This window comes from Pelophylax lessonae (genome assembly GCF_965119305.1).
Source record: "Pelophylax lessonae genome assembly, chromosome: 8".
Taxonomy (NCBI): Eukaryota; Metazoa; Chordata; class Amphibia; order Anura; family Ranidae; genus Pelophylax; species Pelophylax lessonae.
In genome coordinates this window covers 115,489,649-115,506,924 of record NC_138775.1, presented here as the reverse complement: position 1 = coordinate 115,506,924, position 17,276 = coordinate 115,489,649, and the positions used below count along the sequence as shown (strand labels likewise).

Here is a 17,276-nt window from a genome sequence, read left to right as displayed (position 1 = left end):
TTCTGCCTAGTGTCCTACTCCTGTAGGGGGCAGTATTACCCTTCTGATATGGATCAGAGAGAATTGCGTATGTCAATGAACGATAGAGAAAACTGAATTTTTGTAAGATCTTACCTGTAAAATTCCTTTCTCTGAGTCCTCCGACAGACACTTCATATTCATCACTAATGGGGTTATTGACCTTTGCTCCACAGGAGTAGCTAGGCAACAAAATTTGTTAATATCAAAGCTTTTAGCATATCCCACCCCTAGGGGGTGGTCCCCTCAGTCAATACCTCCCTGCTTCCTGCATTCCCAACTCAGTTTCAGTAGCATAGAAGTAGAGTACATAAACAAACCCCAAAAGAGGGGCGGGGGCAGCGACTGTCGGAGGACTCAGAGAAAGGAATTTTACAGGTAAGATTTTACAAAAAAATGGATTTTTGTAAAATCTTACCGTAAAATCCTTTTCTCTTAGCTCATTGACAGACGTAGTCCTCGGTGATACACCACCTTCGGGTTATGTTGCCTCCACAGGAGCAGGACTAGACAGGAAATTAAAAAGCTCTGGCCACACCCCAGGGGCAGTCCCAGAGGGTATATCCTCTCTCTCTCTGCCTCAGCAAATCAGTTATGTGAAAAAGCAGTCTTTAGAGATTTTAACCCAACTCAAAAAAACAGAGGGGCGGGGACTACGTCTGTCAATGAGCTAAGAGAAAAGGATTTTACGGTAAGATTTTACAAAAATCCATTTTTCTCTAGCGCTCATTGACAGACGTAGTCCTCGGTGATACACCACCTTCGGGACGTCCCAGAGCAGTATCACAACTGAGGGGTGGGAAAATGGAAATCAAATCCCAATCTAGAAGGCCCAACCGGTGCCAACTAGAAGTTTACAATGCTCATCCTTAATGATGAGACTCAACAAAAAAAGAGAAAACAAAATTTATTTATTTTTTTTTTTTTTTTCAAACAGAAAAAAACCCTCGAGGTAGACCACCGGTCTCCTCAAATTGCGGCCTGCAAAACCTTGCGGGCAAATGAGGCATCCGCCGATGCCGTCACATCAATTTTATAGAATTTTGTAAAGGTATGTACTGACGACCAGGTGGCCGCCTTACATACCTGGACCACTGACGCCTGATGGCGAAAGGCCCAGGAAGTACTGAGCGCTCGAGTGGAGTGCGCCCTAACAGGGAACGGAGGACTCTGACCCTTAATAGAATAAGCCTGTACCACCGTTTGTCTAATCCATTTGGCAATGGTCGCGGCAGATGCAGGCAAACCCTTTCTGGGGCCATCCGTGATCACAAAAAGTGAATCCGTCTTACGGAATGATTCCGTAGCTTTCAGGTATACCCTGATTGCCCGAACCACATCTAAGGAATGCAACGCATGTTCCCGATGATGCTTGGGCTGAGGACACAAGGAAGGTAGTACAATATCTTCATTCAGATGAAAATCTGAAACCACCTTGGGAAGAAAAGATGGCTTAGGATGAAGTACTACCTTATCCCTATGAATCACTAGGTATGGGGACTGGCATGATAATGCAGCCAGTTCTGACACCCTGCGAGCAGAAGTAATAGCCACCAAGAAGGCCACCTTCTGGGATAAAGTAAGCAAGGGAATCTCCCTGACCGACAAAACCAAATTAAGATCCCAAGGCGGTAAGGGCGCGCGGACTGGAGGAGCCAGGTGCCGCACCCCCTGGATGAAATTCCGCACCAAGGATTTGGTAGCTAAAGGCTTCTGAAAGAAGATTGCTAATGCTGAAACTTGACCCTTGATGGTGCTCAAGGCTAGCTTCTGCTCAACCCCCTGTTGCAAAAAGGCCAATATTCGAGACACCGAATAGGTACGTGGAGGAAATCCTAAAGATTCGCACCACGCAATATAAGTTTTCCATGTGTGATAATAGACTCTGCTGGAAGTCTCTTTCCTTGCTTTAATAAGGGTAGGAATGACTGAAGCTGACAAACCTCTGTCCTTCAGTACTTGGGTCTCAATGGCCAGGCCATTAAACCCAGCGACTGTAAAGCATGATGGTAAATTGGTCCTTGAGACCACAGACACTCCCTGAGACGAAGTTCCCACGGAACGTCTATGACCAACATGTCCAAGTCGGCCAGGCCGGCTTGAGGAGGCCAGCCTAGAATTTCTAGGACCACTGGCGCTGATTGGATCTGAACCAGGCGTCCCTAAAGGTATCTGGCCCCGACCATCCGAGAAAGTCTGGTCGTTTTCTGTTCCCACACATTTATCAGTTACCTGATAGTTATCAGGAAAGGTGATCTTTTCTGGTTGAACCTCAGGGACCGAAGTCACCCGACTAGAGGCTACTTGGCCTATCTGGTCAACCAGATCCGATTCCTGTGAGGTATCGGGACTAATCTTAGGAAAAGGTAAAGGAAAAGATCTATTCAGGGAACGGTAATTACCGCTTCCTGTAGTACTTAAATGTTGGAAGGGAAGAATCGCACCGGTAGTAGTGGTAGATGCTCGATCTAATGTCCTGAATACCGGTGAAAACGTCCCCCCACCCTGAAACCGGGTGGGGGCGCACCTTCAGGCTGTGTACTCCTTTGCTTCGGGTTTGGCTGGGTTGGTCCTTTGCTTGTCCGACCAGCCCTTCTTGAACCCTCCTGGAGGAGTCTTGCCTTTCCCGCTAGTATCAGCCGGGTGCCCTTTATGGGCGGTAAAGAAAGGTCCTCGCTTGTTGCGAGGTCCCTTAGCTTTAGCAGCCTGTGGCAAAAAAGTGCTCTTGCCCCCAGTGGCATCCTTAATGATTTCATCTAGGTTGGCCCCAAATAGACGATTCCCCTGAAAGGGGAGATTTGTCAAGGTCTTCTTGGAACCTAGGTCAGCTGACCAGCATTTTAACCATAGCACACGTCTGAGGATCACCGCTGTCTTAGATGCATACCCTAATAAGGGAGTAGTGTCCAAGGCTGCGTCACAGATAAACTGTAGCCCTTGTATAATCTGTTTCATCAAATCAGATGTCTCCTGGGGAATATCTTTTCCCCTAAGATCTTGGCGTACCATTCTCGCCCATTCCGTAAGTGTCTGGGAAACTAGACCAATAACAATTACTGGTCTAAAAGCTGACCCTATCAGAGAGAAGATGGTGCGGGACTCTGCTTCCATCTTTCGATCCACCGGATCCTTAAAGGACGAAGTGTCCTCCACTGGAATAACCGTGGCTTTATTTAGCCTGGAAATAGGCGGATCCACGACTGGTGGTACCGTCCATTTCTTAATGATGGATTCCTCAAACGGATAGCGTCTAGCAATACGCTTGGAAATAGTAAAGGTACGTTTAGAATGCTCCCATTCTCCTTTAATCTGATTACCGAAACAATTAGGTACAGGAAAAGCCTTCATCGTCTTGATGGGCTTATTAGTACCAAAGGAATCTCTGTTTCAGTTGCCTCTGCCGGTAAAGCCTCAAGTTTTAAGGTTTCCTGCACTGCCACAACTAGTGCGTCCACCAATGCTTCTTCCTGAATAATAGCAGGAGAAGAAGCGTCCTCCTCACTGTCTGAGGGGGCTTTACCTGGGATAACAGCCCTTGCAGAGGAACCTGCAACTGCCGTGACCACCTCTGAATCTGAGTCAGAGGTGTCAGATGGTATAGGGGTAGGCGGGGGTCGCTTCCTTGACCCCCGTCCCTGACAGGCCGCCTCCACCCGAGCCACCATAGACTCCAAAATTGCTGTAAATGACTCTATACTCTGTGCACCGGCGGGTCCCGTGGCCCCCTCGAGGGAAACAGGTGGGGGAATATGTGTGGCAGGGTCCATAACTCCAGTTACTTCCTGGATAATATAATTCAAAAATAAAACTTTTCTTTTTTTTTTTTTTTTTTTTTGACCCCCAGCGCCACAAAAAGCCCCTTAGTGTTACCTGCTAGGGATCCCTATCGATCGAGAGAAAGAGAGAGAGATAGACCCCCAGGCTCACCACTTGATGCTCAGAGTTTAACTGCAACAGGTTACAGCGCTGTCTTAACAAACAGGAAGTCTTTTGGCTGGCTGCCCAGGAAGAAAGGAGGCGGCTCCGCCCCTCTGTACGCCTTCCGGCGCCTCCCCCAAGCTCCACGAGGTGTTTGGATCACCTCAAACATGGCCGCCCCCATGCTGGAGACACGAGGCTACGCCAAAATGGCGGCTCGTGCGATCCAGCAAAAAAAAAAAATGGCGGCGGCCCGTACTGAATAGCGGTGTGCTGCAGGGCACACAACACTCTCACTGCATGGGGATATGGCGTGGTTGGCGGTACCGGCCCTGGCGGACCGCATGGCCGTTCGGGAGGCCTGCTAATAGCTGGAGATCTGATTAGGAAGGCAGTCTACATGTCCGTGGCTTCTGACTGGTAGGTAGCTTATTCTTAACCCATAAGATTCCCAGAATGCCACAGATTACATCTTTAAAACATGTATACAATTAGATTGTTAGCTCCCAAACCAAGCCTCCTGGCTTTTTGCACACATAAAATCACACTCAAAGTAGGAGGATCTGTGTCATGTTGTAGGATAGAAAGGGACTCTCTTACCATACAGAGAGGGGCCCGCGTTCACCACAAAACCCGTCAGGGGGAAAGGGGGAACATACTACTCACCATACCGGAACCAGGCGGGCACCAACTCCTGACAGTACCCCTCTCCACCGGGGCGGGAGGGCTGTCGACCGATACGGACGCCGTGACTCATGGTCTTTGGCGTTTCAGCGAGACGTTTAACTCGCGTGGTCAGTCCTTTAATGGGACTTTGTCGCGGCCGACCCAGCGCGGAGCTATGGCCTGCACGCGCTCGTAGGCTGAACTGGGGTGACCACCGGATCTCAACATCCAGCCCGTCGCCCAGTTCAGCTTTCTTGCTTGAAGATCTCACAGGAACACTGGAGAAAAAAAGCTGTCTAAAAAAATTCTTTAAGAAAAAATTCTTGCCAGGACCTAAGATCCCAGCAAGGTGTCTAGGTCCTTACTCCTAACTAGACAGAAAATAACTGATTTGCTGAGGCAGAGAGAGAGAGGATATACCCTCTGGGACTGCCCCTGGGGTGTGGCCAGAGCTTTTTAATTTCCTGTCTAGTCCTGCTCCTGTGGAGGCAACATAACCCAAAGGTGGTGTATCACCGAGGACTACGTCTGTCAATGAGCGCTAGAGAAATTCCGTTTTCTCTTACGTCCTCCGACAGTCGCCGCCACTTCATATTCATCACTAATGGGGACGTCCCATAGCAGTGTAGACATGAGGGGTGGGAAAAAACGCAGCCGCGCCTAAAGCAACGCAGTACCCACATCAGAGAAAGGAACCTTACCAAGGTAAGAGAACCAACTGGGCAAACAGGAAAAAAAAAAAAAAAAAAAACGTGCTCAACAGGAGCAACAACCCAGGAAAACAAATAACCTAGGGATAAAGACATCCCATCAGCCAAAGACCCAAAACAAGGGGCCCTAAGGCACTGCCGTACTAAGAACTTTGCGGCCAAAGGACGCATCCGCCGATGCCTGAACATCCACCTTGTAGAATTTGGAGAAGGTGTGAACTGACGACCAAGTCGCTGCCTTACACACCTGGGCCACAGAAGCCTGATGACGATAGGCCCAAGACGTACTCAGAGACCTGGTAGAGTGCACCTTCACAGGGAAAGGGGGAACCTTCCCCTTCAAAGCATAGGCTTGCACAATGGTCTGTCTGATCCATTTGGCGATGGTCGCAGCCGACGCCGCCATGCCCTTCCGAGGACCCTCTGGAAGAAAAAAAAGAGAATCCGACTTGTGAAAGGATTTTGTCGATGACCGGTAAACCCTGATCGCCCGAACAACATCCAAGGAATGCAAAGCCACCTCCCTTGGATGCTTAGGCTTCGCGCAGAGCGAAGACAAGACAATGTCCTCATTGAGGTGAAATTCCGAGATCCTCTTCGGAAGAAAAGAAGGGTTAGGTCGTAAGACCACCTTATCCAAGTGAATCACCAAGTAGGGAGAGCTGCAGGACAAGGCCGCCAGCTCCGAAACCCTGCGAGCCGAAGTGATTGCCACCAAAAAAGCAACCTTCTTGGACAAGAGAGACAACGAGATCTCCCTGATCTTCTCAAAGGAAGCATGTTGCAACACGGACAGAACAAGGTTCAAGTCCCATGGAGGTAAAGGGTCCCTCCGAGGAGGAGCCAAGTGACGCACCCCTTGAACAAAGGTGCTAACCAAAGAATTAGACGCCACAGGTCGTTGAAAAAGAACGGCCAGCATAGAAATCGGACCCTTAATCGTGGCCAACGCCAAACGCTGGTCCACTCCAGTTTGGAGGAAAGCCAACACTCTCGATACCGAGGACGAGCGAGGGGAATACACCCTTGACTCACACCAGGCAAAATACGCCTTCCAAGTACGGTAGTAAATCTTCCCCGAAAAGGCTTTTCTAGCCTTGATCAAAGTGGGAATGACCTCAGGGGAGAGACCCCTATCCTTCATGACCTGGCTTCCAACAGCCAGGCCGTTAAAGCCAGCGACTGTAAAGCAGGATGGAAGATCGGTCCTTGAGACAGGAGATCTTCTCGAAGAGGCAGACGCCACGGAGCGTCGACCGCCAGATTCACGAGGTCTGCGTACCAAGACCGGCGAGGCCAGTCTGGCGCCACCAGAATCACTGTGTGCGGTTCCGAGGCCAACCTGCGAAGGAGCCTGGACAGCAGCTGAATCGGTGGAAAGGCATACAGCAGACGATACTGATGCCAGGGCGCCACCAACGCGTCTGAGGCGTCTCCCCGAGGATCGCGCATCCTTGCCACGAACCTTTCCACCTTGTTGTTTAGACGAGACGCGAACAGGTCCACATCTGGGGACCCCCACTTCGCGCACAACATCTGGAAGACATCCGGGTGAAGGGACCATTCTCCCTGGTCCAGGGTCTGGCGACTCAGATAATCCGCCTGCCAGCTCTCCACCCCCGGAATGTGAACTGCAGATATCGCCGGGACGTGCGTCTCGGCCCAAGACAGAATGTCGGCTACTTCCCGAGCTGCTCGGGCACTCCTGGTGCCCCCTTGGTGGTTGATGTGGCATTGTCTGTCTGCACCCGAACCGGACGGCCCTGAAGCCTGTCCGTCCAACGCAGAAGACAGATTTATCGCTCGTAATTCCAGAATGTTGATCGGAAGGGAGGATTCCTCCTCCTACCAAGTTCCTTGGGCGGACAGAACGCCCAGGACATCACCCCAGCCCGACAGGCTGGCATCCGTGGTGATCACCGTCCACGACAAAGGACGAAAGGACTTGCCCCCCGACACCGCCGGGGACTGGAGCCACCACAAAAGACCCCTTCGGGTGAGGCGGCCCAACGAAATCCGCAGATCCAGAGATTGCGGACGCCCGTCCCACTTGGCCAGGACCTCCGCCTGAAGAACCCGCGTGTGAAACTGGGCGAAGGGAATCGCCTCGAAAGCCGAGACCATCAATCCCAGACACCTCATACACGTCCGGAGGGACGAGCACTGATTGTCCCTGAGGGACCCGACTTCGTTCTGAAGTGTCCGGAGCTTGTCTTCCGGCAGGAAGACCTTCGCTTGAACAGAGTCCAGTATCATCCCCAGGTAGGGAAGACGAACAGACGGACACAACGTTGACTTTGGTAAATTTATCGTCCAACCGAACTCCTGCAGAGTCTGCATCGTGATGGACAGGTCGTTCACCAGGCCCTGACTGGTCGCAGACCGAATCAAGATATCGTCCAGATACCCCAAGACAGAGATGCCCTGGGCTCTCAAAGCCAGGACCGGCGCAAGCACCTTGGTGAAAACCCGCGGAGCCGAAGCGAGACCGAAGGGTAACGCCACGAATTGGTAGTGATCCTCCGCAATGGCGAATCGAAGGTACCTCTGGTGACCCTCGAAAATTGGAATGTGAAGATACGCATCCTTCAAATCGATGGAGGCCATGAATTCCCCCGGAACCAGGGCAGCCACCACCGAGCGCAGGGATTCCATGCGAAACTTGCGAACCCACACAAAGTGGTTCAGAGCTTTAAAGTCCAGAATCTGACGCACCTTGCCCTCCTTTCTGGGCACAGTGAACAGATTGGAATAGAACCCCCGAAATCTGTCCCGGTGAGGCACCGGAACCACCACTCCCTGGGCCCGCAGGTCCCGCACCGCCAGGTGCAGATCCTGCAAGCGTCAGCTGAAGGTTGGAGGGGAAAAATCTGCCCGCCGGCCGAGAGAGAAACTCGATCTTGTATCCAGATCGAACGATTTCCTGAACCCACCTGTCCCGAATGCGGTCCAGCCAGGGTTGAAGAAAACCGAGCAAACGTCCCCCCCACCCCAGAATTGGGTGAGGGCGTCCCTTCAGGCCGTATTGTTAAGGGCAGCGGACCCGGACTGGCCGGACTTCTGCTTACCTGGCTTCTTCTGGGAGCCTTGGCCCTTGAAGGGCTTGCCCTTATAGTGCGACCGAAAGGCACGAAAGGACCCCTGAGAGGGTCTAAACGAGGTATTCTTCTTACCACGAACAAACTTATTCTTGTGAGTTTGGGGCAAGAGAGTGCTCTTACCCCCAGAAATTCCCTTTATCAGAGTATCCAAAGATTTGCCAAAAAGGCGAGATCCCGCGTAGGGCAAATTAGCTAAAGTCTTGTGAGAAGATTGGTCAACAGACCAACATTTCAGCCATATCAGGCGACGGTTCAACACCGCCACACTTGAGAGGCGTGCAGCCAAAGGGACTAAATCCAAGTCCGCATCACACAAATACATGACACCCTGATGAATTTGATCCACCATCGCCAAAGTTGTCGGCGGGGCAGAGTCAGCCACCAGGGTGCGCCTGAGCACCTGCGTCCAATCGGCAATAGCCTGGGCTGCCATAATGGAAGCAAAAATAGGCTTCCGCATAGAACCAGCAACCGTATAAGCATGACGGGCCAGAGACTCCAGTCTCCTGTCCGTCGGGTCCCGGAACACCGGGGTATCCTCAGCAGGGATCGCAGTGGATTTATTCAAAATCGCCACCGCGTGATCCACCTGAGGCGGCACACACCAACGCTCATCAGTGGTGGGTGTAAATGGATAACGCAGTTTGAACCTACTCGGCACAGCAAAAGGCTTCTTTAAATTGCGCCAAAGGTGGTGTTCATCAATCGTGCGCTGAAATTCCGTAGAACAAGGAAAAACCTGCGATGTTTTGCGTTTCCTGAGTGAGACCCTGAGAAGGGCACTCCAGCCATAGCAGCCCCATCGCCCTCTGAATCAGAGGAAATAGACACCCTGGGCCGTTTTGTGCACCTGAGCAGCCAAGTTTGCCACAATAGTAGCCAGATCAGCCCCCTCGGGGGGAAGCCGCAGCCCCTTGGCCCCCCACCAAGGTGGGAGGAAACTTGCAATCCTGAGAATCCATGCCCCAGTAATAATAGGAAAAAAGGAGTACTGCCCCTTTAAGATCGCGGCGAGCGTAGCCCACCGCACCCACTGAATACACCGACCCCACAGGGATAAGAACACTGGGCAAGGAATACAGGAAAATGGAAAGGTAAAAACCTGGAGAGATCACACAGGCTGCTGGCACCGATCGCTGTCCCAGAGCAAAAAGGAAGTGATGCAATGACTGACCGCCCCTATAAAGCCTATGTAAGGCTACACAAACTTGGCCGCTCGGCTGAGGATTCCTTAGGCAAATAGAAAATGGCGCCGACATGTGGCCTGATCGATCGCCGCCAAAATGGCGGCGTTTGGCGCCAAAACTCCGTGCCTCACCACACAGGACCGGCCACCATAATCCTGCCGCAAAAAAATGGCGGGTCGCCGCAGCGATTGCCGCACAGCATGCCTAAACCCAGACTGCTTCATACATTCACCCAGCAGAGCGGGAGAGCCCCCCCCCCTCGCAGCCCACACACAGGCAGCAATTCCACACAGGAATCTGACAGGGAGCTCAGCAGCCACACAGACATGCAGGGTCACACAGTCCCAGACTGATACCCAAAAGACAGGTCCCCACAGAGTTACACTTAACAGTCCGGATGGCGTGGGGAGCCTTCTCCAGCGACCAAACCGCTGCACTGAGGACAGGGAGTGTCGCAGCCATGACGGAGTGGAACTGCGGTGCGAAACCGCAATGGCGTCCAGTGAGGTAGCCACCTCACAGATAGCATCCCTGCAGCAAACAGGGATGGGTAGTTCAATGTGCCAGGGAAACCTGCGCTGAACGCTCGATGGCAGGCTGGGAAGCCCCTGGCCTTGAGCCCTGGGATCCAGGGTGGCCAGTCCGAGACCCAGCTCCGCACGATCATCTTCATCAGAAGAAGCTAACTAATGTTGAAAATCAACAGCTAAGTAAAAGAAAGAGAAAAAGACTGAAAATAAAATCAAAAGAGAATAGAGGCTGAGACAGAGTCCCAGCACAGGAACAGCCAGCCTACTCCTAAGCTAGGCTTTAGAAACTGAGTTGGGAATGCAGGAAGCAGGGAGGTATTGACTGAGGGGATCACCCCCTAGGGGTGGGATATGCTAAAAGCTTTGATATTAACAAATTTTGTTGCCTAGCTACTCCTGCGGAGCAAAGGTCAATAACCCCATTAGTGATGAATATGAAGTGGCGGCGACTGTCGGAGGACGTAAGAGAAACAACGTTTTTTTTACTAAGACCATGGGTGGGGGTGTGACAGACAGAATTACAATATTGAATATGCTTTAAACCGGTATATGTCCTACAACATGGTGTGCCCTGAGGTAAAAGCCTACATATTTACAAGAAATAAACATCAACATGCTTTTAAAAACTTTACATGGTTTAACCCAGGGGGTGTCCAAACTAGGGCCCTCCAGCTGTTAATGCCTATGTCTGTGAAAGTCAGAGTTACCATGCCTCATCGGAATTGTAGTTCTTATCCGGTTGCCAACCGCCGCAAGTACATATACTGCGGCGGTCAGCCCCGGCCAGGCAAAGTGACGTATCGGTACGTCACTAGCCTGGGAGCCAATAGCGGGCGAGCGTGCGGCACCGGAGGCGAGTTCCCGCCTCGGCTCGTTCACGGACACCTCCGTGAGTGTGACCGGCGGACCCGATGTCCTCACTCACGATCATCCGCTGTGAAGGGAGAAAGTCATTCTTCCCTGTGTAAAAGCACAGATCTAACGGTCCTGCTATGTAGGACCGTTGATTTGTGCTGTTACACACACAGCCACATCCCTGCACAGTTAGAAACACGCCCCTAGGGACACACTTAACCCCTCCTTCTCCAATCAAGTTAACCCCTTCCCTGCCTGTGTCATTTTTACAGTAACAGTGCATATGTATCGCACCGATTACTGTAATGTCACTGGTACCCCCAAAAGTGTAAAAAATGTCAGTCAAGGGTCCGATCTGTCCGCCGCAATGTCGCAGTCCCGCAAAAAAAAAAAAAAAAAAAAAAAAAAAACGCAGATCGCCGCCATTCCTCGTTAGAAAAAAAAGACAAAAATCTTTCCCTTAGTTAGTAAACGCAATAACTTTTGCGCAAACCAATCAAAATACGCTTATGATTTTTTTTTTACCAAACATAGGTAGCAGGAAACAAATAGGCCAAAAAGGTAAAAAAAATTAGATTTTTACATTTTTTGGGGAATTTCACATAAAAAAATTTGAAAAAAATGGATTTTTGTAAAATCTTACCGTAAAATCTTTTTCTCTTAGCTCATCGACAGACGTAGTCCTCGGTGATACACCACCTTCGGGTTATGTTACCTCCGCAGGAGCAGGACTAGACAGGAAATTAAAAAGCTCTGGCCACACCCTAGGGGCAGTCCCAGAGGGTATATCCTCTCTCTCTCTGCCTCAGCAAATCAGTTATGTGAAAAAGCAGTGCTTAGAGAATTTAACCCAACCCAACTCCAAAACAGAGGGGCGGGGACTACGTCTGTCGATGAGCTAAGAGAAAAGGATTTTACGGTAAGATTTTACAAAAATCCATTTTTCTCTAGCGCTCATCGACAGACGTAGTCCTCGGTGATACACCACCTTCGGGACGTCCCAGAGCAGTATCACAACTGAGGGGTGGGAAAATGGAAATCAAATCCCAATCTAGAAGGCCCAACCGGTGCCAACTAGAAGTTTACAATGCTCATCCTTAATGATGAGACTCAACCAAAAAAAAAGAGAAAACAATTTTTTTTTTTTTTTTTTTTCAAACAGAAAAAAACCCTCGAGGTAGACCACCGGTCTCCTCAAATTGCGGCCTGCAAAACCTTGCGGCCAAATGAGGCATCCGCCGATGCCGTCACATCAATTTTATAGAATTTTGTAAAGGTATGTACCGACGACCAGGTGGCCGCCTTACATACCTGGACCACTGACGCCTGATGGCGAAAGGCCCAGGAAGTACTGAGCGCTCGAGTGGAGTGCGCCCTAACAGGGAACGGAGGACTCTGACCCTTAATAGAATAAGCCTGTACCACCGTTTGTCTAATCCATTTGGCAATGGTCGCGGCAGATGCAGGCAAACCCTTTCTGGGGCCATCCGTGATCACAAAGTGAATCCGTCTTACGGAATGATTCCGTAGCTTTCAGGTATACCCTGATTGCCCGAACCACATCTAAGGAATGCAACGCATGTTCCCGATGATGCTTGGGCTGAGGACACAAGGAAGGTAGTACAATATCTTCATTCAGATGAAAATCTGAAACCACCTTGGGAAGAAAAGATGGCTTAGGATGAAGTACTACCTTATCCCTATGAATCACTAGGTATGGTGACTGGAATGATAATGCAGCCAGTTCTGACACCCTGCGAGCAGAAGTAATAGCCACCAAGAAGGCCACCTTCTGGGATAGAGTAAGCAAGGGAATCTCCCTGATGTTTTCAAAAGGAGGTTTCTGTAGAACCGACAAAACCAAAGAAAAAATTCTTGCCAGGACCTAAGATCCCAGCAAGGTGTCTAGGTCCTTACTCCTAACTAGACAGAAAATAACTGATTTGCTGAGGCAGAGAGAGAGAGGATATACCCTCTGGGACTGCCCCTAGGGTGTGGCCAGAGCTTTTTAATTTCCTGTCTAGTCCTGCTCCTGCGGAGGTAACATAACCCGAAGGTGGTGTATCACCGAGGACTACGTCTGTCGATGAGCGCTAGAGAAATATTGTTATTTTTGCAAAATTGTCGCTCTTTTTTTGATTATAGCGCATGATCAAAAAATCCCACAGGTGATGAAATACCACCAAAAGAAAGCTATTTGTGGGGAAAAAAAGGACGTCAAATTAGTTTAGGTGCAGTGTCGCACGAACGCGCAATTGTCCGTTAAAGTCACGCAGTGCCGAATCGCAAAATACCCCCTGGTCAGGAAGGGGGTAAAATCTTCCGGGGCTTAAGTGGTTAACAGCTGGAGGGCCATAGTTTGGACACCCCTGTTTTAACCTGTTCTCGCCAGCCACAAACATATATGTGGCCGCAGGGTGGGTGAGCTTCAAACGCCAAGTGGCTGCATATATTTCCATTGGGAATGGTTTCCTGTACCAAGAGCGTGCTCACAGCACAGTATGATGTCCCAGGCAGCTCCCGATGCATTTTTGTGATCGGGAGCTTATGTGACCGCTGTGACAGCCAATTACATCAGTCACGACCAGAAAGCCCCCTCCCGACATTTAGGATCTTTATATATGGTCAGCGAAGGTAGCAGCAAGGGGTTTAATTAGGGGATGAGGTCAGCTCTCTGACAGCAATAATAATTCCCTGCATGCTTTTAAACAGATTGTTTGCAAACCAAGCCCCCATAATTCACTAGATTTCAGTGGCTACCTTGTGATCATAAACAGTTTAATCTCAAATATGTGATCATTAAGGCATTACACTCAGGCCCCATGCACACTGGGCATCAAAAAACAAAAACGAGCTGCAGAGCCACTTCGAACGCCAGGACAAAGCAGCTGTAAAAACGTGCTTTTAGTAGCTTTTTCCATTGGTGTTATTGCACATTTGGCCGTGTTGGCTTTTAGCAGCGTTTTTCTGCCTCTATTCAAAATCAATGGTTGCCTATGAGCAGTCTTTGATACGACTTTCAGCCCATTGATTTGAATTGAAGTCGCATCACAAGTCAAGTCAGGATGATCCGACTTGTGGTGCGACTTGCGCTCTGAGAATCTTGAGGGGGAAATCCATGCCAAAATGGGGGAAAAAAAACAAAACAAAACCGGTGTGGGGGGCCCCCTCCAAACCAGGCCCTTAGGGTCTGGTATGGATTTTTAAGGGAGCCCCATGCCAAAAAAAAAAACCGGTGTGTTGTCCCCCCCAACATAGGGGTACAGATTGTTCCCCTACCCATTCACCCCCATAAAAATCAGTGTATGTATATGACGAGACTGAGAAGTTTATTAAAAATGGTCATCCAGTCTGCTCGCATCTGGTCTTCTCCTTCCTTTGTGGCATCATAAGGGGTGGGGTCTCCGGATATCGTCACCTGGAGGCCACGCCCCTAATGGCTATATAACAAACTGCATAGACCAAAGACAGCATAATCACCAGAGACATCGCCGGAAGGGAGAAGAGCGGAAGGGAGAAGAGCGGAAGGGAGAAGAGCGAAGGGGAGATATTTAATAAACTTCTCAAAACATCTCCTGTCATTATTTACATACACTGCCTTTAATGGGGTGAATGGGTAGGGGTACAATGTACCCCATACCCATTCACATAGGGAGGGGGTCCGTGATCTGGGGGGCCCCCTTGTTAAAGGGGAATTCCAGATTCCGATAAGCCCCCTGCCCGCAGACCCCCACAATCACCGCCCAGGGTTGTCGGGAAGAGGCCCTTGTCATCAACATGGGGGCAAGGTGCTTTGAGGTGGGGGGTGCAGAGCTGCTCGCTCATCCCCTCCCCTTTTCTGGCCTGCTGGGCTGCATGCTCGGATAAGGGCCTGGTTTGGAACCTGCGGGGGGACCCCCACGTCGTTTTTTCCCCTCAAGATCCTTAGAATGCAAGTCACACCTGATCCGATTTGTGATGCGACTTCCATTCAAATCAATGGGCTCCCGCAGGGAACCATTAATTTTCACATTAAAAAAAAAAAAAACTTATAACGTGGCTGAACGCTGTATAAGCAACGTCAGACGTTTTTACAGCTCTGACGCTAGTCCTCAGAATGCGCAAACCCTGGGGTTTTTTTTGCAGCTTAAAAATGCCTATGCCACTTGGAGCTCCTAAGAGCCTGTGTGTGTATGAGGCCATAGAATAACATGGAGGGGCGTTTTTAAGCTGCAAAAAAAAAAAAAAAAGACGCTCCTAGCAGCAGCTGCAAAAATGCCCTGTGTGCATGGGGCCGTAGGAACTTCAGCGTAATGTTTAAAGCAGATATGGAAATTCCACCATGTGACCATCACACCCTTCTGAACATGCTTACCCCAAGAGACCATGTTTGCTTGCCTGCCTTCTCTTGTGCATGTGCGACTGCCCAAACAGTCTCTGCTCTCTGAATAAGGGGTGACAGTCTTCACTATCTAGGAATGCAGCAAAAGGGGAAGGATGCAGACAAAAAGGAAAATAATACACTGCTGGTAGGGAAAAAGGTGGGTGGCAGATGGAGAACAATGAAAGGTGATACATTAATTAGGACAAAAAAGCCTCCAGGTCTGCAAGCAGGGAATGCTTGCGTGCAAAAGAAAACTATTACAGGCGTAAACAGAGCAGACAGGGTGTTGGGGCATGCTCACTGGGCAGCAATAATGCTGGATGGGTTCAGGCAGCCCCCAAGACTTCTGAAACCAAACAGGAAAAGCACTTCTCATTTTATATTATAGGAAACTTTCTAATATGAAAAAAATTGCATGGTTTTATTTTCATTATTTACCTGTTCCTTCTGCTTGTTAGTTGCTGTAATCTTTATTTGTTTACTGGGAATATGACCCAATTCCATATCCTCTTCATTGTTAGCATCTTGCTGTGAAGAGATCTAAAAAGGCATACAAATTATAAAACACAGAAAGAGGCTTTAATCCCTCACAAGGTTAGCCAATGTAAAATTAATATGCACCTGGTCAGTTGATACACACACACACACACACACCACACACATACAGTACAGACCAAAAGTTTGGACACACCTCATTCAAAGAGTTTTCTTTGTTTTCATGACTATGAAAATTGTAGAGTCACACTTCAAGAGGTAGTCACCTGAAATGGTCTTCCAACAGTCTTGAAGGAGTTCCCAGAGATGCTTAGCACTTGTTGGCCCTTTTGCCTTCACTCTGCGGTCCAGCTCACCCAAACCATCTCGATTGGGTTCAGGTCCGGTGACTGTGAAGGCCAGGTCATCTGGCGCAGCACTCACTCTCCTTCTTGGTCAAATAGCCCTTACACAGCCTGGAGGTGTGTTTGGGGTCATTGTCCTCTTGAAAAATAAATGATGATTCAACTAAACGCAAACCGGATGGAATAGCATGCCGCTGCAAGATGCTGTGGTAGCCATGCTGGTTCAGTATGCCTTCAATTTTGAATAAATCCCCAACAGTGTAACCAGCAAAGCACCTCCACACCATCACACCTCCTCCTCCATGCTTCACGGTGGGAACCAGGCATGTAGAGTCCATCCGTTCACCTTTTCTGCGTCGCACAAAGACACGGTGGTTGGAACCAAAGATCTCAAATCTGGACTCATCAGACCAAAGCACAGATTTTCACTGGTCTAATGTCTATTCCTTGTGTTCTTTAACCCAAACAAGTCTCTTCTGCTTGTTGCCCTTCTTTAGCAGTGGTTTCCTAGCAGATATTCTACCATGAAGGCCTGATTCACACAGTCTCCTCTTAACAGTTGTTCTAGAGATGTGTCTGCTGCTAGAACTCAGTGTGATATTGACCTGGTCTCTAATCGGAGCTGCTGTTAACCTGGGATTTCTGAGGCTGGTGACTCGGATGAACTTATCCTCAGCAGCAGAGGTGACTCTTGGTCTTCCTTTCCTGGGGCGGTCACCATGTGAGCCAGTTTCTTTGTAGCGCTTGATGGTTTTTGTGACTGCACTTGGGGACACATTCAAAGTTTTCCCAATTTTTTGTACTGACTGACCTTCATTTCTTAAAGTAATGATGGCCACTCGTTTTCCTGTACTTAGAATTTGTATTATGGCAAGAAAAAAGCAGCTAACAGTCTATTCAGTAGGACTATCAGCTGAGTATCCACCTGACTTCTGCACAACACAAGTGATGGTCCCAACCCCATTTATAAGGCAAGAAAAAACGCATTAAACCTGACAGGTCACACCTGTGAAGTGAAAAGCATTTCAGGTGACTACCTCTTGAAGTGTGACTACCATTTTCATAGTCATGAAAATAAAGAAAGAATTC

General features: G+C 49.4%; 1 protein-coding gene across 3 annotated transcripts in view; it reads right to left on the bottom strand.

Moving 5' to 3' along the window:
* Positions 1-17,276, bottom strand: part of POLDIP3 (DNA polymerase delta interacting protein 3) — a 610,789-nt gene that overhangs the window by 355,384 nt on the left and 238,129 nt on the right. For all 3 annotated transcript variants that reach the window (XM_082265704.1, XM_082265705.1, XM_082265703.1), the window contains exon 4: positions 15,787-15,888. In XM_082265704.1, the coding sequence (XP_082121830.1) occupies positions 15,787-15,888 (102 nt within the window). The remainder of the gene's footprint in view (positions 1-15,786; positions 15,889-17,276) is intronic.